The sequence below is a fragment of the Pseudorasbora parva genome, chromosome 3, assembly GCF_024679245.1.
Source record: "Pseudorasbora parva isolate DD20220531a chromosome 3, ASM2467924v1, whole genome shotgun sequence".
Classification (NCBI taxonomy): Eukaryota; Metazoa; Chordata; class Actinopteri; order Cypriniformes; family Gobionidae; genus Pseudorasbora; species Pseudorasbora parva.
This window is the reverse complement of record NC_090174.1, coordinates 958,331-981,796: the sequence shown is the minus strand read 5'-3', so window position 1 is coordinate 981,796 and position 23,466 is coordinate 958,331. Positions and strand designations below refer to the sequence as shown.

Below are 23,466 nucleotides of genomic sequence, written 5' to 3'. Positions count from 1 at the left end.
CAGCCGGAGTCACCGCCGCCCCCTCAGGACTGAAGGAGAACTACAGCCGGAGTCACCGCCGCCCCCTTTTAGGACTGAAGGAGAACTACAGCCGGAGTCACCGCCGCCCCCTCAGGACTGAAGGAGAACTACAGCCGGAGTCACCGCCGCCCCCTCAGGACTGGAGGAGAACTACAGCCGGAGTCACCGCCGCCCCCTCAGGACTGGAGGAGAACTACAGCCGGACTCACCGCCGCCCCCTCAGGACTGGAGAACTACAGCCGGAGTCACCGCCGCCCTCTCAGGACTGGAGAACTACAGCCGGACTCACCGCCGCCCCCTCAGGACTGGAGAACTACAGCCGGAGTCACCGCCGCCCCCTCAGGACTGGAGAACTACAGCCGGAGTCACCGCCGCCCCCTCAGGACTGGAGGAGAACTACAGCCGGAGTCACCGCCGCCCCCTCAGGACTGGAGGAGAACTACAGCCGGAGTCACCGCCGCCCCCTCAGGACTGGAGGAGAACTACAGCCGGACTCACCGCCGCCCCCTCAGGACTGAAGGAGAACTACAGCCGGAGTCACCGCCGCCCCCTCAGGACTGGAGGAGAACTACAGCTTGACTCACCGCTGCCCCCTCAGGACTGGAGGAGAACTACAGCCGGACTCACCGCTGCCCCCTCAGGACTGGAGGAGAACTACGGCCGGACTCACCGTCGCCCCCTCAGGACTGGAGGAGAACTACAGCCGGACTCACCGCCGCCCCCTCAGGACTGGAGGAGAACTACAGCCGGACTCACCGCCGCCCCCTCAGGAGTGGAGGAGAACTACAGCAGGACTCACCGCTGCCCCCTCAGGACTGAAAAAATAAATGTGCAATTTGGAATAGACTTTGATAAATGGCTGTAGTTCTCCTCCAGTCCTGCGGGTGCAACGGTGAGTCTGGCTGTAGTTCTCCTCCAGTAGTGGTAAGTCCGGCTGTAGTTCTCCTCCAGGGCTGAGGAGGCAGCGGTGAGTCTGGCTGTAGTTCTCCTTCAGTCCTGAGAGGGCAGCAATGAGCCTACAGCTGCCCTCTCAGTCTCACCGTTGCACCACAGGACTGGGTCTATTCCAGGACAGACCAGCAGGTCTATTCCAAATTGCACATTTATTTTTTAAACAGTACATTATACAGAATAATGCATTACTTCATAGACCAGCATATTTTATTCAGCAGTCCATGAGTGACAGGTGTAATGACCAGTTTTACCTGTTGACTGAGGAATGAACAGCATCTGGTGGGCGGGGCTCAGCTGTCAGGTGTGTTTCTGCTTCTGCCATCAGCCAATCATATGATCCCTTTCCTGAAGACGTGCTTCAGTCTGACGAGGCTGTGTGACTGACTCAAAGCTGGACATCAGCAGAAAAGCTGCCGGACTCGTTTGAGGAAGACATAGATTTCCTTGTTTTTAATGAAAAGTGAGGGTTTCGAGAAGGTTAAAAGAAAACACTTAAACCATGCACCATTTCTTTCAGGATTCTGTGATGTCTAAGACTGTCCATTTAAATGCCAGTGCCTAAAAACACATTAATATTGTGCTCTTTAACTAACTGTGCTTTTAATTTTAACTTAAGTATGAATGTCAGGAATAGTTTTAAAGTGTTTATAGTTTAAACAGTGTGACCTTCACAGATGATTAGATTAAACTGTTTATAATGACTGGAAGAAACATGATATTCTGGCATTTTGATATTTGTTCTTGATCTGTACAGCACAGGAAGTGTGAGGTGATGTGAGGAGCACAGGAAGTGATGCTGATCTTTAAAGGGTCAGTTCATCTGTCAGGTTTTGAGTCTTTATCTCATTTAAAGATGATGATTATAGTGACTGTGAACTGCAAGAAAACTGTTAAACGAGGAACAGTAAACCATGTGTCAATCTCACCCTTAACTCTCTCTCTCTCTCTCTCTCTCTCTCTCTCTCTCTCTCTCTCTCTCTCTCTCTCTCTCTCTCTCTCTCTCTCTCTCTCTCTCTCTCTCTCTCTCTCTCTCTCTCTCTCTCTCTCTCTCTCTCTCTCTCTCTCTCTCTCTCTCTCTCTCTCAGTGGAGGTTGTTTGTGGTCAGGAAGTGTAAATGTGTCTCAGTGCTGCTTGAGCAGAACTCATTGCAGAGACACACATCCGCTCTGAGAGTCTTTAGAATAGTTCAGAAGGCTTTACTGAAGGACACGACTGAGGTGAGCTTCATTCTCTACATTTGTTTTAAACCATCTTCACATTAGATATTATAAATCACTCATCGTGTGCTGCCGGTTAGGACAATGTAAACATGCAAACCAGACATGTGGCTTTTGGGGGACTTCACGAATGACATGCAAAAATGCATTCATTGCTCATTACTGTGGGTGGTTTTCAACACTGCAAACACTCTCTGGTCCTGTCATTTGGACAAGTAAGAGAAATTTATACTTAGGAAATAAACCTGTCCCCCATGTACACCACAGATGCTCAGTGCCGTTTTATGTCGGTTTATACTCGCTTTTGTGTAAATGCTGAACTCAAGCAGCTGGTCCACAGACCTTCATTATGAAAATGGCAGAAATTAATGATTCAGCAGGCTCATGCACATGGCTGTGGTTTGGTGGTGTCAAAGCGGCATGGACATGTTTGATCACATGTTGTATGGAATGGTCATGATACAGATGTCATCTGTTTTCTGAAATCTCTTTCAGTCTCTTGGGGATTGCTGGTTGAAAACTTTGCTCTGCGTGGAAGGAAACAGTGTTTCTGTATCTCAAAATGGACGCCCTACTCATCACAGAGGGCACAGACTGAAGAGCCCTTCCTAGACTCCTCATGATGGTGATCTAAATGAGAAGACTATGGAGGATATTGTAGACTATCACGAATCCGAGGCTTACCTGGAGGCCAAGCAGTACATCGAGCGGATAAAGCAGGAGAGCGAGAGAACCCTTGAGAGCGAGATAAGCCTTGAGAGCAAAAGAAGAATTGAGAGCGAAAGCATTGCTGTGAAGGGTCTGGATGTGTCCGACCATGGGCTTTCTCTGACCGTGTTTCCGGTTTCTGGGCCGTGCGTTCCTCTCTCTTATGCCACTGTACAGTGGGACACCCTCGAGACCCCCGCGGACCCGCCGTCTCCCAGATCGGACCGTGACTCCATTGACGGTCCGGCGTTTGACTGGACGTTGAATCTACCATCCGTAGATGTCAGTTATATCCCAGATCAGGATGTTGATTTGCCACCTGAAGCCATCAGATCTACGTCATCCCAGGTATGTCTGCCTCACAGCGGAAGGGCCTTGTGGTTTTTCTGGTGGACCTATTCTTGTATCAGTAAACGGGGACCTACTTTCTTTATCCTGTGTGTATGCACTTTATAATTCATTATTACAGGAACAGCTTTTTAATTAAAGGGTTACTTCAGTGATTTAGCAAATGGCTTTGTATCAGTAGAAGCCCAGGAGTAAATTCGAATTATCGTGCTTTGGGCTAAAGACTACAGCCAGTAGAGGAGCTATTTAGGCTAAAGACTACAGCCAGTAGAGGAGCTATTTAGACTAAAGACTACAGCCAGTAGAGGAGCTATTTAGGCTAAAGACTACAGCCAGTAGAGGAGCTATTTAGGCTAAAGACTACAGTCAGTAGAGGAGCTATTTAGACTAAAGACTACAGCCAGTAGAGGAGCTATTTAGACTAAAGACTACAGCCAGTAGAGGAGCTATTTAGACTAAAGACTACAGTCAGTAGAGGAGCTATTTAGACTAAAGACTACAGCCAGTAGAGGAGCTATTTAGGCTAAAGACTACAGTCAGTAGAGGAGCTATTTAGACTAAAGACTACAGCCAGTAGAGGAGCTATTTAGGCTAAAGACTACAGTCAGTAGAGGAGCTATTTAGACTAAAGACTACAGCCAGTAGAGGAGCTATTTAGACTAAAGACTACAGCCAGTAGAGGAGCTATTTAGACTAAAGACTACAGCCAGTAGAGGAGCTATTTAGGCTAAAGACTACAGTCAGTAGAGGAGCTATTTAGACTAAAGACTACAGTCAGTAGAGGAGCTATTTAGACTAAAGACTACAGCCAGTAGAGGAGCTATTTAGACTAAAGACTACAGCCAGTAGAGGAGCTATTTAGACTAAAGACTACAGCCAGTAGAGGAGCTATTTAGACTAAAGACTACAGTCAGTAGAGGAGCTATTTGGGCTAAAGACTACAGTCAGTAGAGGAGCTATTTAGGCTAAAGACTACAGTCAGTAGAGGAGCTATTTAGACTAAAGACTACAGCCAGTAGAGGAGCTATTTGGGCTAAAGACTACAGTCAGTAGAGGAGCTATTGAGGCTAAAGACTACAGTCAGTAGAGGAGCTATTTAGACTAAAGACTACAGCCAGTAGAGGAGCTATTTAGGCTAAAGACTACAGTCAGTAGAGGAGCTATTTAGACTAAAGACTACAGTCAGTAGAGGAGCTATTTAGGCTCAAGACTACAGTCAGTAGAGGAGCTATTTAGACTAAAGACTACAGCCAGTAGAGGAGCTATTTAGACTAAAGACTACAGTCAGTAGAGGAGCTATTTAGACTAAAGACTACAGTCAGTAGAGGAGCTATTTAGACTAAAGACTACAGCCAGTAGAGGAGCTATTTAGGCTAAAGACTACAGTCAGTAGAGGAGCTATTTAGACTAAAGACTACAGTCAGTAGAGGAGCTATTTAGACTAAAGACTACAGTCAGTAGAGGAGCTATTTAGGCTAAAGACTACAGTCAGTAGAGGAGCTATTTAGACTAAAGACTACAACCAGTAGAGGAGCTATTTAGACTAAAGACTACAGTCAGTAGAGGAGCTATTTAGACTAAAGACTACAGCCAGTAGAGGAGCTATTTAGACTAAAGACTACAGTCAGTAGAGGAGCTATTTAGACTAAAGACTACAGCCAGTAGAGGAGCTATTTAGACTAAAGACTACAGCCAGTAGAGGAGCTATTTAGACTAAAGACTACAGCCAGTAGAGGAGCTATTTAGACTAAAGACTACAGTCAGTAGAGGAGCTATTTAGACTAAAGACTACAGCCAGTAGAGGAGCTATTTAGACTAAAGACTACAGCCAGTAGAGGAGCTATTTAGACTAAAGACTACAGCCAGTAGAGGAGCTATTTAGACTAAAGACTACAGCCAGTAGAGGAGCTATTTAGACTAAAGACTACAGCCAGTAGAGGAGCTATTTAGACTAAAGACTACAGCCAGTAGAGGAGCTATTTAGACTAAAGACTACAGTCAGTAGAGGAGCTATTTAGACTAAAGACTGCAGCCAGTAGAGGAGCTATTTAGACTAAAGACTACAGCCAGTAGAGGAGCTATTTAGACTAAAGACTACAACCAGTAGAGGAGCTATTTAGACTAAAGACTACAGCCAGTAGAGGAGCTATTTAGACTAAAGACTACAGCCAGTAGAGGAGCTATTTAGACTAAAGACTACAGCCAGTAGAGGAGCTATTTAGGCTAAAGACTACAGTCAGTAGAGGAGCTATTTAGACTAAAGACTACAACCAGTAGAGGAGCTATTTAGACTAAAGACTACAGCCAGTAGAGGAGCTATTTAGACTAAAGACTACAGCCAGTAGAGGAGCTATTTAGACTAAAGACTACAGCCAGTAGAGGAGCTATTTAGACTAAAGACTACAGTCAGTAGAGGAGCTATTTGGGCTAAAGACTACAGTCAGTAGAGGAGCTATTTAGGCTAAAGACTACAGTCAGTAGAGGAGCTATTTAGACTAAAGACTACAGCCAGTAGAGGAGCTATTTGGGCTAAAGACTACAGTCAGTAGAGGAGCTATTTAGGCTAAAGACTACAGTCAGTAGAGGAGCTATTTAGACTAAAGACTACAGCCAGTAGAGGAGCTATTTAGGCTAAAGACTACAGTCAGTAGAGGAGCTATTTAGACTAAAGACTACAGTCAGTAGAGGAGCTATTTAGGCTCAAGACTACAGTCAGTAGAGGAGCTATTTAGACTAAAGACTACAGCCAGTAGAGGAGCTATTTAGACTAAAGACTACAGTCAGTAGAGGAGCTATTTAGACTAAAGACTACAGTCAGTAGAGGAGCTATTTACACTAAAGACTACAGCCAGTAGAGGAGCTATTTAGACTAAAGACTACAGCCAGTAGAGGAGCTATTTAGACTAAAGACTACAGCCAGTAGAGGAGCTATTTAGACTAAAGACTGCAGCCAGTCGAGGAGCTATTTAGACTAAAGACTACAGCCAGTAGAGGAGCTATTAAGGCTAAAGACTACAGACAGTAGAAGAGCTATTTAGACTAAAGACTACAGCCAGTAGAGGAGCTATTTAGACTAAAGACTACAGCCAGTAGAGGAGCTATTTAGACTAAAGACTACAGTCAGTAGAGGAGCTATTAAGGCTAAAGACTACAGACAGTAGAAGAGCTATTTAGACTAAAGACTACAGCCAGTAGATGAGCTATTTAGACTAAAGACTACAGCCAGTAGAGGAGCTATTTAGACTAAAGACTACAGTCAGTAGAGGAGCTATTTAGACTAAAGACTGCAGCCAGTCGAGGAGCTATTTAGACTAAAGACTGCAGCCAGTAGAGGAGCTATTTAGGCTAAAGACTACAGCCAGTAGAGGAGCTATTTAGACTATAGACTACAGCCAGTAGAGGAGCTATTTAGACTAAAGACTACAGCCGGTAGAGGAGCTATTTAGACTAAAGACTACAGCCGGTAGAGGAGTTATTTGTACTAAAGACTACAGCCAGTAGAGGAGCTACTTGGGCTAAAGACTACAGCCAGTAGAGGAGCTATTTAGACTAAAGACTACAGTCAGTAGAGGAGCTATTTAGACTAAATACTACAGCCAGTAGAGGAGCTATTTAGACTAAAGACTACAGCCAGTAGAGGAGCTATTTAGGCTAAAGACTACAGCCAGTAGAGGAGCTATTTAGACTAAAGACTACAGCCAGTAGAGGAGCTATTTAGGCTAAAGACTACAGTCAGTAGAGGAGCTATTTAGACTAAAGACTACAGCCAGTAGAGGAGCTATTTAGACTAAAGACTACAGCCAGTAGAGGAGCTATTTAGACTAAAGACTACAGCCAGTAGAGGAGCTATTTAGACTAAAGACTACAGCCAGTAGAGGAGCTATTTAGACTAAAGACTACAGCCAGTAGAGGAGTTATTTGTACTAAAGACTACAGCCAGTAGAGGAGCTATTTGTACTAAACACTACAGCCAGTAGAGGAGCCATTTAGGCTAAAGACTACAGCCAGTAGAGGAGCTATTTAGACTATAGACTACAGCCAGTAGAGGAGCTATTTAGACTAAAGACTACAGCCAGTAGAGGAGCTATTTAGGCTAAAGACTACAGCCAGTAGAGGAGCTATTTAGACTAAAGACTACAGCCAGTAGAGGAGCTATTTAGACTAAAGACTACAGCCAGTAGAGGAGCTATTTAGACTAAAGACTACAGCCAGTAGAGGAGCTATTTAGACTAAAGACTACAGCCAGTAGAGGAGCTATTTAGACTAAAGACTACAGCCGGTAGAGGAGTTATTTGTACTAAAGACTACAGCCAGTAGAGGAGCTATTTGTACTAAACACTACAGCCAGTAGAGGAGCTATTTGTACTAAACACTACAGCCAGTAGAGGAGCTATTTGTACTAAACACTACAGCCAGTAGAGGAGCTATTTCTGCATATTTTCAACCAGTCTATGGGGGGTGGGATCACACATTCAGTGCTCAGCTTGGGCAGCTGTGGGCATTCATGTAAACAGAGCGGTGCGGAGCAAAGTGAGGGTTTCAACTTCTCAAATGAAAGTTAACCTTTTAAAGGCGTGAACTGAAAACACTCCAGACTGAACACGCGTTATGAATGTCTGCCGCACCCACGGTTACCTCAGCTCTCCTGATGAATGTAATCGGACTCCTGCTGCGTTTGTGCCGTGACTCTCGCTCGGCTCACTCGCATAATATTGAATACACACGTTCAGTTTATAATTGTAGTGTCTGTTCTCTAACTGAAATTATTTTATGAAAATGAATGCGGTGGGAAAGGGATCCAGTAGTAGTGGCTTTGGGAGTGGCCTTGTAGGGCAGCGAAGCAAGTGCATTCTGGGAATTTTTGACTTTCATCCACATGAGACAAAAATACATTTTCTCAGTCTAAAAAGCACCAAATTCAAAAATAATTTTACATTTCTACTACATTAATGACCCAGTTTAAATAAAAAGCTTAATGCTAAATCACTGATGTAACCCTTTAAGTTTGCCATTTACATCTGGAAAACATAAAGTGGAGTTTGTTTGAATAAGAATCTAAATTTAGAATCTAAATCAGTTTAGATTTGATCAAAAGACGCTGAATGTAAAATGAATCTGTTGTGATGTTTTTCCTCCAACAGACATGCGATGCACAGAAAACACAAACGCCTCCTACACATGACGAGTCCTCCACAACTTTTGCAGATATCAAAGGTAACGTCTTGATGCTTAATTATTTGATCGTGTTTTTGTAAGGGGATGTGATTTAGATAATATAAATGCTTTAAATCATGCTTTACAGTGGGGTGTGGTTGTAATCCTGAGTCAGTTGTGAAAAGGCCACGTGTTCGTCAGCTGTGAACTGTTTGCTAACTCAGCCGATTTGGCTTCCTCTTCATGTTGCACAACCTTTTAAATGTTGTCACATGCACATCAGTTTCCCATTTGCATTCCTAGAGGTTTGGTCTTGTTGTTCTGGAGGGCCACAATAATCTGAGAACATTGAAGTGTTCATCTAAAAATCTTTCATGGAAGTATTTATCTGTGCTGTTTTCCATCAGATTCCAGAGCAGATGGGACTGAAGAGCATTTTGGACTTTCTGATGGAGCTCAGATCCTTATGGACACAAGCGACTCCCAGATGCAACCAGAGAGCTCAGAGTCTCAAGAAGAAGAGGAGGAAGTTCTTCCCAAAATGACATTCAGCCATGAGGAAAGCACAGATTCAGGCAGTGAAAAGCAAACCCCCGAATGGACTGAGACCGAAGCTCACGTTGAATCAGCAGATGCAAGAACCGCTATTCAAGATCAGACTCAAGAACCTACCGTTGTGGAAAATGAGTCTCCAGAGGTCCAGTCGGATCCGTCACAGGACCTTACGAACGGCTCAGTGGACCTCGAGGAAGCAATACTGACACAAGAGCTGGACCAGAAAAGCACATCCGTTACAGCGGCAGAGATCAACCAGGATAATGACCGAACTTAGACCGGGCTAAATATACAGAACAGCTGGTACATTCAGAACCAACGGTTGGATCTGAGAATGAGCTCTCAGAAGAAGCTCAAGAGTCTGAGCTGAGAGACAAGATCGAATCACCGGAGCGGATCCAGTGTTCAGATGAGCAGAAGCCCTGCGAGCCTCCAAAATCATCCGGTGACCTGAAGCATGCGGCGGATGAGGATATGACATCAGTGAAGAAGGATCAGCCTGGTTCAGACCCAAACTCGGCGGGTCTCTGCGGTACTGAGGTGGTGAAGGAGGATCAGCCCGGTTCAGACCCAAACTCGGTGGGTCTCTGCGGTACTGAGGTGGTGAAGAAGGATCAGCCTGGTTCAGACCCAAACTTGGCGGGTCTCTGCGGTACTGAGGTGGTGAAGGAGGATCAGCCCGGTTCAGACCCAAATCTGGCGGGTTTCTGCAGTATTGAGGTGGTGAAGGAGCATCAGCCCGGTTCAGACCCAAATCTGGCGGGTCTCTGCAGTACTGAGGTGGTGAAGGAGGATCAGCCCGGTTCAGACCCAAACCTGGCGGGTCTCTGCGGTACCGAGGTGGAGAAGAAGAATCAGCAGGGTTCAGCCACAAACCTGGCGGGTCTCTGCGGTACTGAGGTGGAGAAGAAGAATCAGCAAGGTTCAGCCACAAACCTGGCGGGTCTCTGCGGTACTGAGGTGGTGAAGAAGGACCAGCCCAGTTCAGACCCAAACCTGGCGGGTCTCTGCGGTACTGAGGTGGTGAAGAAGGATCAGCCCGGTTCAGACCCAAACACGGTGGGTCTCTGCGGTACTGAGGTGGTGAAGAAGGATCAGCCCGGTTCAGACCCAAACACGGTGGGTCTCTGCGGTACTGAGGTGGTGAAGAAGGATCAGCCCGGTTCAGACCCAAACACGGTGGGTCTCTGCGGTACTGAGGTGGTGAAGAAGGATCAGCCCGGTTCAGACCCAAACATGGCGGGTCTCTGCAGTACTGAGGTGGTGAAGAAGGATCAGCCCGGTTCAGACCCAAACATGGCGGGTCTCTGCGGTACTGAGGTGGTGAACCGGGCCGAGGCTCAATGCTTGGCTGAGAGGCTCTACCGATTGGACGGTTTTCAGCGCACAGATGTGGTCAGACATCTGGACAAAGAGTAAGTCTCTACTTGGCATTGATGAAGTGAAATGAGGCTATTTGTGTTTCAACCAAATCTTCTCATTTGCCTTTTCTTTCAATAGCAATGAGTTCAGTCGTGCTGTTGGGGAAGAGTACCTGAAGTTCTTTGACTTCACCGACCAAAGTCTGGAGCAAGCACTCCGGTAGGATTCTCCTTTCAGTTCCAAAAACAGTGGTGGTCAAAATTCTTGGCACCCCTGGTAAATATGATCAAAGATGGCTGTAACAAAATAAATCTGCATTGTTCATCCTTTTTATCTTTTATTTTTTTTAAAAATCACAAAAACCTGACCTTTCATTGAAGTAAAAGAATTGAAAATGGGGGGGGGGGGGGGGGGGGGGTATATCAACTTATGAAATAAATGCTTTTTTCAAAAACACGTTGGCCACAATTATTGGCACCCCTAGAATTTTTTATGAGTAAATTATCTCTGAAGTATATTTACATTAATATTTACATTTTTTAGCACACCGGGTGGCAATGAACATGAAATTGTCCAGCTATGATGTATAGTCCCATAGGAGTATAAATATCAGGAAGCACAAAGGCCAAATTCCCTTAATCATCCATCACAATGAGTGAAACCAAAGAATATAGTTCTGATGTGCAGCAAAAGATTGTTGAACTTCACAAAATAGAAAGTGGCTGTAGGAAAATAGCTAAAGCATTGAAAATTCCCGTTTCCACCATCAGGGCAATAATGATGAAGCTCCAATCAACAATAGATGTTATGAATCTGCCTAAAAGAGGATGTGTGTCTATATTGTCCTATTGCATGGCAAGGAGGAGAGTTCAAGTCGACAAAGACTCTCTAAAGATCACAGATGGAGAATCACAGAGATTAGTTGAGTCTTGGGGTCAGAAAGGCAATTAAATCAAACAACCCCTACATCACCACATGTTGTTTGGGAGGGTTTAAAAAAAATCCTCCTCGCTCATCCAGAAACAAACTCCAGCATATTCAGTTCAGATATGACTGGAAATTCAAAAGGGACCTGGTTCTGTGGTCAGATGAAACTATAAAAAGAGCTTTTTGGCCATCTGATGGGTTTGGTGCCCAATGCCCCCGGCTAAAAATAAAGCTGGATCTTTAATGTTATGGGCCTGTTTTTTTGCTGGAGGTCCTGGACATCTTGTTCAGATACATGGTATCATGGATTATAGCAAATACCAACAGATAAAAAAATCAAAACCTGACGGCCTCTGCTAGAAATCTTATAATGGGTCAAGGTTGGATCTTCCATCAGGACAACAATCCAAAACATCAAACATCAAAATCAGCACACAAATGTGTGACTGAACACCAACATGGATCTGGAAATCTGGAGAGATTCAGTCTGGAGGAATGTTCTCTGATCTCTGGTCAGGTGCTCTCCAAACTCATCTGGCATTTTAGGACAAGATTCAGAGCTGTTATCTCTGGAAAAGGAGGTTGCAAAAAGTATTTAATAAAAGGGTGCCAATAATTGTGGCCAATGTGTTTTTGGAGAAAAGCATTTATTTCTTAATGAGATTTACCCCCCATTTTCAATTCTTTTGCGTCAATGAAAGGTTGTTTTTTTTGTGTGAATTTTTTAAATAAAAGATCAAAAGGATAAACAATGCAGATTTATTTTTTACAGCCATCTTTGATCATATTTACCAGGGGTGCCAACAATTTTGACCACCATTGTATCTGAGCTAGAGTCCTGCACGGGTCCATTTTTGGAGTTAATTATCCGCCCTAGCCTGACAAGCCTGACCCACATCAAGATGTTTGGTCTGGAAACTCACCACTGACGGCTCAATCCGAGGGGCGGGATAAACGGCTGTCTTTCAAACTCCCTCTGCACGTAATAGGATAGCGCTACACCAACCAGAGCAACGAAGCTGAAACAGAGCTCGTTGATAGATTAAACATTCGTCGTATCCGGTCGGCAAAACTCCAAGTCTTCCAGAGTCGCGGTCAAAGCTGATTCGACAGACCGCCGTTCGCCAGATTCTGTGTTTACTAGAAGCACGCAAACGCAACTCGGCCGTCGTCATTATGGCCCCGCCCACCGACTCTATACACAATGTGATTGGTCCGGCAAGAGTGAGGGGAATACAGCTCAGAAGGGTATTGAGACTTGCTAGACGATACTTGCAGGCAGATTAAATTTGCTGCCACTAGGGTGCGTCTAGATTTCTAGGCTAGCGGGTATCCGTTGCAGGAAGAAGGACAGCAAACCAACGAATCGAGGGATGGTGGGGCCAGCGATAACCTTGCATTGGTCCACTGGACTGTAATCTCAAGATGGTTTAATTTTTTTTTATAATTGCTTGGCCCTAATTCTCTTCCGTAGTTAATAATCCGCCCGCATTTTTATAAATGTCACAATCCACCCGTTTTAGCCACTTTATGCGGGTACCCGACCCGTTGCAGGACTCTAATCTGAGCACACAGATGCATCTCCTTCTAAAGAGCCTAACCCTTCCTGATTCTTAGGTCATTCCTAAAGGTGGTTGTTTTGACTGGAGAGACTCAGGAGCGCGAGAGAGTCCTGCAGCGCTTCTCCTCTCGTTTCCAGAACTGCAATCCCGACTCCTTTTCCTCCGCTGGATCGGTGCTCACGCTCACCTGTGCCGTAATGCTGCTCAACTCAGACCTGCACGGACAGGTGAGCGTCACAATCATAGAAAGAGTGCATTTGCCCTCTCACTTGATCTTTCTGGGGGTAATCCTTTACTTGTGTCACCAGAATGTCGGGAAGCCCATGTCCCTGGCTGAATTTGTGTCCAATATGGACGGCATGAATGGAGGCGAGAATTTCAACAAGGACTGTCTGAAGGTGTCCTTTGCGAATCTTAAAGACAAAAATAGTAAGAAATGCATTTTTTGCAGTGCAGTAGTAACTCTCTTTCTTTTGTCTCCTTTAGAGTCTCTACAGTGCCATCAAGACGGATCCGCTTCAGTGGGCCGTGTGAGTAAACCAGCCTACACACTGCAAAAAATACTTTTCTTACTCAGTATTTTTGTCTTGTTTCTAGTCCTAACATTTAAAAATTCTTAAAACAAGAAGTATTTACTAGACAAGCAAAAGTAATTGTCTTGTTTTGGGGAAAAATAACTCAAAATGAAGAGAGTTTTTGCTTAAAATAAGATAAATAATCTGCCAATGGGGTGAGAAAAATAATCTTAATTCAAACAGAAAACAAGATTATTTTTCTCACCCCATTGGCAGATTATTTGTCTTATTTTAAGCAAAAACTCTCTTCATTTTGAGTTATTTTTTCCCAAAACAAGACAAATACTAAGTAAGAAATGCCTTTTTTGCAGCGCAGGGCTGATCTGATCCAGGTGGATCTGCTGTTTTATCTAATGGTCTCTCTGTTCCTAGAGAGGATGAAGTTCTGGCTAAATCCATGATGCTCGAGCAGGATCTAGACCAGGATGGAAACCTTCGGTCAAAGAGTAACCCGTTCCAGGATCTCCCTCACGACAGGAAGGCCACGGTGTTCCAGAAAGGCTTTTTAAAACGCAAGGCACATGCAGACATTGATGGCAAACGCAGTGAGTTACAGTGTGGATAAAGACAAGTCTCATGTTATACACACTGCAAAAAATGCTCTTCTTACTCAGTATTTTTGTCTTGTTTCGAGTCTAAACATCTAAACATTCTTAAAACAAGAAGTAATTACTAGACAAGCAAAAGTAATTGTCTTGTTTTGGGAAAAATAACTCAAAATTAAGAGAGTTTTTGCTTAAAATTAGGAAAATAATCTGCCAATGGGGTGAAAAAAATAATCTTAATTCAAACAGAAAACAAGATTATTTTTCTCACCCCATTGGCAGATTATTTATCTTATTTTAAGCAAAAACTCTCTTCATTTTGAGTATGTATACTGTACTGTACACTATACTGTCCTGTCCATGTCCAGAAAGGGCATAAAAACATCATCACAGTAGTCCATATGAGACATCAGTGGGTTAATTAGAGTCTCTTGAAGCATCCAAAATACATTTGGGTCCAAAAATAACAAAAACTACGACTTTATTCAGCATTGTCTTCTCTTCCGCGTTTGTGTTAAATCCTCAAATAAAGATTCAAACGGTTATGAATCAGTGAATTGATTCATGATTCAGATCGCCAATGTCACAGATTTCAGTCCATCCTCGCCTCCTCCATCCTCGCTTCTCCATCCTCGCCTCCTCCATCCTCACTCCTCACTCCTCCATCCTCGCCTCCTCCATCCTCGCATCCTCCATCCTCGCCTCCTCCATCCTCGCTTCTCCATCCTCGCCTTCTCCATCCTCGCCTCCTCCATCCTCGCCTCCTCCATCCTCACTCCTCCGTCCTCACTCCTCCATCCTCACCTCCTCCATCCTCGCCTCCTCCATCCTCGCCTTCTCCATCCTCGCCTTCTCCATCCTCTCCTTCTCCATCCTCGCCTCCTCCATCCACACTCCACACTCCGCCGTCCTCCGTCCTCACTCCTCCATCCTTGCCTCCTTGATCCTCACCTCCTCGATCCTCGCTTCTCCATCCTCGCCTTCTTCATCATCGCCTCCTTCATCCTCACTCCTTCATCCTCACTCCTCCATCCTCACTACTTCATCCTCACTCCTCCGTCCTCACTCCTCCATCCTCACTCCTTCATCCTCACTCATCACTCCTCTGTCCTCACTCCTTCATCCTCACTCCTCACTCATCACTCCTCTGTCCTCACTCCTTCATCCTCACTCCTCACTCCTCACTCCTCCATCCTCACTCCTTCATCCTCACTCATCACTCCTCTGTCCTCACTCCTTCATCCTCACTCCTCCGTCCTCACTCCTCCATCCTCACTCATCACTCCTCTGTCCTCACTCCTTCATCCTCACTCATCACTCCTCTGTCCTCACTCCTTCATCCTCACTCCTCTGTCCTCACTCCTTCATCCTCACTCATCACTCCTCTGTCCTCACTCCTTCATCCTCACTCCTCACTCATCACTCCTCTGTCCTCACTCCTTCATCCTCACTCATCCATCCTCACTCCTCCATCCTCACTCATTTGTTCTCACTCCTCCATCCTCACTCCTCCATCCTCCCTAACCCTAACTTCCTCAATCCTCACTCCTCCATCCTCACTCATTTGTTCTCACTCCTCCATCCTCACTCCTCCATCCTCGCTAACCCTAACCCTTACTTCCTCAATCCTCACTCCTCCATCCTCACTCCTCCATCCTTGCCTCATCAGTCCTCACTCATCCATTCTCCCTCCTCCATCCTCGCTCATCCATTCTCCCTACTCCATCCTCACTCCTCCATTCTCCTTCCTCCATCCTCACTCCTCCATCCTCACCTCATCAGTCCTTGCTCCTCCATTCTCTCCTCCTCCATCATCACTCCTCCATCCTCACTCCTCTATCCTCACTCCTCCATCCTTGCCTCTTCCATCCTCACTCCTCCATCCTCACCTCCTCCATCCTCACTGCTCCATTCTCTCCTCCTCCACCCTTACCTCACATGAACTAGTGATGCCTGGTCAGTGAGCTGACCCACCCTAGAGCACTGGAAAGGCAACATGTTAATGCTGATAATGCATTGGTTTGCAGCTCCGTGGGGGAAACGAAGCTGGAAGACGTTCTATGCCATGCTGAAGGGAATGGTGCTTTACCTGCAGAAGGTTTGTCTCCAGATACTGATTTTGATATTAGTAATATGTTTTCACATCTTCATGGTGCTTTAGTGGGGTGTCTGCTTTTTATATTACATTGCCGAAGCATCAATACCAAAGGTGGACAAAGTAAACAAATTCATTACTTGAGTAAAAGTAAAAGTACTAATTGTCAATTATAACTCCATTACAAGTGAAAGTTGTAAAAACAGACTATTACTTGAACAAAAGTACATTGTTTTCAAAAGTACTTAAGTATCAAAAGTAAATGTCTTTTTTAATATCGCCGCATCATGATTTAAGCCAGTCAGTGATGCTCCATCTGACACACTAGCAGACGACTAACTTAAACTCATTTAAATACTTGTAGAAAAGTTACAAAGCTGCTGTCACTTTAAGGCCGAATGCACGGATCCAATACACTGATACACATCTGATATTCTCACACTGTTCACCTTCACTGAAGACAGAATCAACTTTGTTTATGTGAATACTCCACTAAATGAGCATTTGGACATCCGTCTTCTTCCATTTTGCTCTAAACTATAAATCAGAGTTTAATAAATGCTGTGAAATCATTGAACTTCACGAGACTCTACAAGAGTGATTCCTGAAAGGCTTTCTGCAAAAACCCAAACACCTTTTAAAGAAGAAAAAAATCATCCACTGACTTTCAAAGCTGCGACAGAAACGACTTTCCACTTCGAGGACCTTGATAGAAATGTAGTGGAGTAAAGAGGACGATATTTGTCTTTCAGATGGAGTGAAGTTAAAGTCAGAAGTTTACAGAAAAAATAATACTCAAGTAAAGCACAGAGACTCAAAAAGTGTGCTTAAAGGAACACTCCACTTTTTGTGAAAATAGGCTTATTTTCCAAGTCCCTTAGAGTTAAACAGTTGAGTTTTACCGTTTTTGAATCCATTCAGCCGATCTCTGTATCTGGCGGTAGCACTTTTAGCATAGCTTAGCATACATCATTGAATCAGGTTAGACCATCAGCATCACACTCAGAAATGACCAAAGACTTTCACTATATTTTCCTATTTAAAACTTGACTCTTCTGTAGTTACATCGTATACTAAGACCAACAGAAAAAGAAAAGTTTAGATTTTTAGACCGATTATAGATAGGAACTATTCTCTCATTCCTGCGTAATAATCAGGAAACTTTGTGGCCGTATCATGGGTGCAGCGGCGCAGTGATATTACACAGAAAATAGTTCCTAGTTATATCGGTCTAAAAAAATAAAAATAAAAACGTCGCAACTTTTCTGTCGGTCTTAGTATACGATGTAACTACAGAAGAGTCAAGTTTTAAATAGGAAAATATAGTGAAAGTCTTTGGTCATTTTTGAGCGGGATGCTAATGGTCTAATCCGATTCAATGATGTATGCTAAGCCATGCTAAAAGTGCTGCCACCAGATACAGAGATCAGCTGAATGGATTCAAAAATGGTAGTTTAACTCTAAGGGACTTCGAAAATAAGCATATTTTCAAAAAAATGTTGAGTGTTCCTTAAGTACAGTACTCAAGTAAATGAGCTTAGTTACTGTCCATCTCTGGTCTATACAAATAACAGTGGGCATTGTTGAGCAGTGTCTGTGTCTGTCCAGGATGATTACGGGAAGGACTGCCAGAGCTCAGAGGAAGTGGTCAGCGTTCATCACGCTTTGGCCGAGCGAGCTCTGAATTACACCAAACGTCCACACGTGTTTCGCTTGCAGACGGCCGACTGGAGGGTCTTCCTCTTCGAGGCTGCGTGAGTTAGTGTGCAGATTATCTTCTCTTCAACCAGAATCATCTCTGAACACCTGAGTGATCCCTAATGTGTCCTTCAGTTCCACGGAGCAGATGAACTCCTGGATCGGCCGGATAAACCTGGTGTCTGCATTACACTCCTCGCCACCTTTTCCTGCAGCCGTCGGCTCTCAGAGGAAGTTCTGTCGGCCCATCCTGCCCGCAACCCAATCCAATCTCATGCTGGTAACCCTCTCGTCAACCTACTTCTCTAATGAAGCCGTCAGACATTACTGACCCACAGTACACTGCAAAAAATGCTTTTCTTACTCAGTATTTTTGTCTTGTTTCCAGTCCAAACATCAAAAAATTCTTAAATCAAGAAGTATTTACTAGACAAGCAAAAGTACTTGTCTTGTTTTGGGAAAAATCCCTCAAAATGAAGAGAGTTTTTGCTTAAAATAAGATAAGTAATCTGCCAATGGGGTGAGAAAAATAATCTTGTTTTCTGTTTGAATTAAGATTATTTTTCTCACCCCATTGGCAGATTATTTATCTTATTTTAAGCAAAAACTCTCTTCATTTTGAGTTATTTTTCCCCAAAACAAGACAATTACTTTTGCTTGTCTAGTAAATACTTCTTGTTTTAAGAATTTTTAGATGTTTAGACTCGAAACAAGACAAAAATACTGAGTAAGAAGAGCATTTTTTGCAGTGTACGTCACATCTACCTCCTCAAGCTCAGTCTGAGGCTGCAGTTCGCTCAGCCATCAGGAAGTGAGTGCTTCTAACTGACTTCACTTTCCGCCGTTGAAGTCAATGGGGTCGCTTTGTCCATTTTTTCCCCCCTGTCTGTGTTTAATGCATGGATCAGTGTCACCACTGCTTTGTTTTTTCATGTCACTGTATGTTTCATCAGGACAAACAGCTGCAGTCGCATGCGGCCATGCTACAGAGCTTCCAGCAGGACCTGACTGCGCTCCAGGAGGAGGCGGCGGATAGCCGAAAGACCAAAGCCAGGGAGCAGGAGGAGCTCCGGCAGAGAGAGGAGTACATGCAGTACGAGGTGCGTCTTTCAGCCTCACACACACTCCACATCAGCCTCAAAAATACTGCAGTTGATGAGATAAAAAACACAATGTATTGCCAATGGGGTGAGAATCATAGACGCTCGTCACGCTCATGTAGTGTTGTGGTCAAGACCACCTAAACTGAGACCAAGTCCAGACCAAGACCAGCGTGTGCTGAGACCAAGACCAAGACTTTGTGGGGTTGAGACCAAGACAAGGCAAGACAAGACCAGCGTGTGCTGACACCAAGACAAGACCAAGACCAGTGTGTGCAGAGACCAAGACAAGACTTTATTCTCGATATTTAATACGTTTATTCTCAAGATTTTATTTAGACTTTTTTCTCTTTTAGAGATTTTTCTTGAAGCAAAGCGACTTTATGCTCGATATTTAAAGGGGGGGTGAAACACTCAGGTTCAGTCAATCTCATGTCAATCTTGAGTACCTATAGAGTAGTATTGCATCCTTCATATCTCCGAAAAGTCTTTAGTTTTATTATATTTATAAAAGAAATATAGGCTGTACCGAGTCTTTCCGGAAAAAACGAGCGCCTGGAGGCGTATCGTGTGGGCGGAGCTAAAGAATGACGAGCGCGAACAAAGCGGTGACGTCCTCAAGCGTGGAGATGAAAATGCTACCCTAATAAACCATGGCTATTGATCGGATTCAGCTAATACATGATCCAGAATCAGATCTGGAGGCTGAAATAAATTAAACAGGAGCAGCAGCAGCAGCAGGACGTCCGTCTCTGTGGTATGGACTGTATTTAGTGGCCTGTCAACATTTGTGTGTGTTTACTCGCAGTTTATGAGGACATGATTCGGTTTATGGGCTATTGTATGCGACTAAACCTTAGCAGGAGCAAGCAGAACGGTTTTGCACGTCAGACTAGTGTAACGTTATACAGAGAACAGCAATGGAGTCCGTTAGCGCATTTGAATGACGAAGCACGCTTTGTGAGAACGCTAGGTTTATGTTTGGGTTACAATAATCAAACTGACACCTATAGTGGTCAGCTAAACAAATGTATTTAAACACACATCATAGATCGCATGCTCCATTGATAAATTAACTAACGTTATACGCGATCGTGTCGTTTACTGACGTTTACTCACGCGACGATAGCCGACAGCACAGACATCTGAAGCAGTTTAACTCACCGGCTGCTTCCAAAGCAGCACCGAACCTTTATCGCTGGGACCGCTCCGTCAGAAACACACTTCTTTGGTAACTGTTGATTTGGTGAAGTCCTGACAGCAGTGACCGTGGAGATCCACTTTGAGACGCGACTGAAGCGATGTTGTGCCGCTTCCCGTCATTTCTGCGTTTAAATCGGTTCAAATGCAGCGCTGCCTTCCCAGAATGCTGTGCTGAAGCGCTGAAGTCGCTCGACGTCACCCAGAGGAATAAAGTGGAGCGTGGCGCGGACTATAACGACAGAAGTGTTCACGGACGACTGGATCTGCAGCTGAGAGTGTGTATGGGCGTGCGTTTCCTCTCTCGCTCTAGTCACGCGCGCGCACCCTACCGGGAGAAGAGCCCGTACGGCCCATACAAGGACCTTCCGCTCTATTAACGTCAAGCCGACCCATACTCGAAAAAAACTCTCTGAAACTTGTGAGAAACCGGAAGGAGTATTTTTGACACAGAAATACTCCATCAAACGTCCAACATTAGTTTTTGAAACTTTGTCTATGTTTAGGATGGGAATCCGAGTCTTTAAAGGGATCCCATGGTGTTGAGACTTGTATGGCTTAATATAACATAAATGATGTCTCTTACTGAATTATGTAGTAGAAAACCCATGAAAGATCTACGTTATTTAAAAAATCGATTTTATATTTGGACCATGGGCGGCACCATTTTGTTTGCGTTCTAGGTTGATGACGTAGAATGGTTGAACTCCTCAATCAGCTGGCGTTACCCGTAGCTATTTTTACCACAATGCAACTCGAAAATTGTTTCAGAGTTAAACAAAACCAATGAATTGCTTTGTAATTGTACTTAAAACACACTCAAACATACATGTGCACACAAACTCACCTACACAAGTCACAAACAGATCGGCGGGCGCGCACACACACCTGACAGACTGCTCTGTCTCAATCGCATGCATCATCACCAAAACATCCTGCCTCTCTTCCTCACGTTACTTTATCCCATCGTTCTACCTAGATATTTCCCTCTGCTGGTCACATTAGGCATTACAGTTAATCTACTATCAACAGTCTATCTAGGATATCAACACAGGGAATAGATTGAGGGTTATGTATGCGCGCACGCAGTGCGTGCGTGTGTGTGTGTGTTCGCGCCGATCTGTTGGGGTGTGTGTGTGTTCGCGCCGATCTGTTGGGGTGTGTGTGTGTGTGTGTGTGTGTTTGTGTGTGTTCGCGCCGATCTGTTGGGGTGTGTGTGAGTCTGTGTGAGAGAGAGAGCTTGTGTGCACATGTATGTTTGAGTGCGTAAAGTCGGACAGCTGTGTGTAAATCGGCTGTACACTCGTTATTGCGGTGAACGTGAGACTGAATGACTGCACTCGAACATGTCCACTATGGTGTCGGACAACACTACAAATGGCCGTCCCTTCAAATAATGCCCTATTTCAGGGCATAGGGTCGATTTCAGATTCAGCCCCTGTCGTGGAGACTGAGCAGCCCAACATCTCGATTGAGACAGAGCAGTCTGTCAGGTGTGTGTGCGCGCCCGCCGATCTGTTTGTGACTTGTGTAGGTGAGTTTGTGTGCACATGTATGTTTGAGTGTGTTTTAAGTACAATTACAAAGGAATTCATTGGTTTTGTTTAACTCTGAAACAATTTTCGAGTTGCGTTACAAATAGCTACGGGTAACGCCAGCTGATTGAGGAGTTCAACCATTCTACGTCATCAACCTAGAACGCAAACAAAATGGCGCCGCCCATGGTCCAAATATAAAATAGATTTTTAAAATAACGTAGATCTTTCATGGGTTTTCTACTACATAATTCAGTAAGAGACATCATTTATCTTATATTAAGCCGTACAAGTCTCAACACCTGGGGATCCCTTTAACAGTGTAAAGGTCAGTGTGCATGAAACAGCATTTCACCGCCCCTTTATTCTCGATATTTAATGAGTTTATTCTCGAAATTTTAGCTCTACTTTTTTTTCTCAAAATTTAACGAGTTTTATCTCACATTATAAGAACTTTAATCTCAAGATGCTTTTTGTTTTTTTAGCTTGGCCCTAATCCTCTTCCGTTCTTGAAGGCTTGGGCTCGGGCAGAAACTCTAAACTCTAAGAGCCTCCGTCTCGTTTTATTCAGAAGACCTCAGATGATGTTCTCCAGTTTAATCCCACTGTGAAAGAGTAAATGAGGCTGTTTCTTGTTGTTCTCTGCTGGTTTCCACAGAAGTGTCGTTACGAGGTTTATCTGAGAGTCCTGGAGGCCTGGCAGACTCTACAGATGGCCGATGCATCGGCGGAGGAGCGGCTGAAGGAGTTCGACGAGGGTCTGTGGAGCGGAGCGATGGATGAAGCCGAAGCTGAAGCCAAAGCCGAAGCCGAAGCTGGGATGAAGCGATCGCACTCCAGCCCGTCTCTGGAGCTCGACATGCCTACTCATCAGGTCGTCAAAGTCCGACGAAACATCTCCGAGAGACGAACCTATCGCAAGATCATCATTCCACGCCGGAACAAAGACATCTGAACACTTTTACACTGCAAAAAATGCTCTTCTTAATTAGTATTTTTGTCTTGTTTATAGTCCAAACATCTAAATATTCTAAGTATTTACTAGACAAGCAAACGTTTTTGTCTTGTTTTGGGAGAAAATAACTCACAATGAAGAGAGTTTTTGCTTAAAATAAGATCAATAATCTGCCAATGGGGTGAGAAAAATAATCTTGTTTTCTGTTTGAATTAAGATTATTTTTCTCACCCCATTGGCAGATTATTTATCTTATTTTAAGAACAAACTCTCTTCATTTTGAGTTATTTTTCCCAAAACAAGACAATAATTTTTACTTGTCTAGTAAATGTTTCTTAATGTAAGAATTTTTAGATATTTAGACTAGAAACGAGACAAAAATACTGAGGAAGAAAAGCATTTTTTGCTGTGTACACAGACTGTCAAGCACTTGAATCCTTTACATAATTTAATATATTTTTTTAAGTCTAAAGGTAAAACATAGCAACGACTGTAATCTATGGAAGCCCGTTTCTGTCACTACATAAAAAAAATGGTGAGTTTATATCTCAGAATTGTGACTTTAAACTCCCAAGTTGGGTTGAAAATGGACAAACCCAGAAATTGGGTTGTCTGAACCCAGTGAATGGACCCATTCAAACAACCCAATTTCTGGGTTTGTCCATTTTTAACCCAACTTGGGTTGTTTTTAACCCAGCATTTTTTAGAGTGTATATTACAGAACTGTGAGTTTATATCTCAGAATTCAGACTTTATAACTCGTAATTGTGAGAAAAAAAGCCAGAATTGTGAGTTTATATCTCAGAATTGTGATTTTATATCACGCAATTGTGAGTTTATATCACGCAATTGTGAGTTTATATCACGCAATTGTGATTTTATATCACGCAATTGTGAGTTTATATCACGCAATTGTGAGTTTATATCACGCAATTGTGAGTTTATATTACGCAAT

At 44.0% G+C, this 23,466-nt stretch overlaps 2 protein-coding genes across 2 annotated transcripts; both read left to right on the top strand.

The window, feature by feature from the left end:
* Positions 1-2,075: 2,075 nt before the first annotated feature.
* On the top strand, positions 2,076-9,359 carry LOC137070413 (submandibular gland secretory Glx-rich protein CB-like). The gene is made up of 4 exons (XM_067437526.1): positions 2,076-2,192; positions 2,688-3,248; positions 8,390-8,462; positions 8,810-9,359. Exons 2-4 carry the CDS (start codon positions 2,838-2,840, stop codon positions 9,232-9,234), a joined length of 909 nt encoding a protein of 302 aa, XP_067293627.1. The 5' UTR covers positions 2,076-2,192; positions 2,688-2,837; the 3' UTR covers positions 9,235-9,359.
* Positions 9,286-22,574, top strand: LOC137070412 (PH and SEC7 domain-containing protein 1). The gene is made up of 11 exons (XM_067437525.1): positions 9,286-10,372; positions 10,458-10,538; positions 12,864-13,035; positions 13,117-13,206; positions 13,295-13,338; positions 13,756-13,928; positions 15,956-16,026; positions 17,632-17,777; positions 17,857-18,001; positions 18,675-18,821; positions 22,215-22,574. Exons 1-11 carry the CDS (start codon positions 9,432-9,434, stop codon positions 22,509-22,511), a joined length of 2,307 nt encoding a protein of 768 aa, XP_067293626.1. The 5' UTR covers positions 9,286-9,431; the 3' UTR covers positions 22,512-22,574.
* The last annotated feature ends 892 nt before the right edge of the window (positions 22,575-23,466 follow it).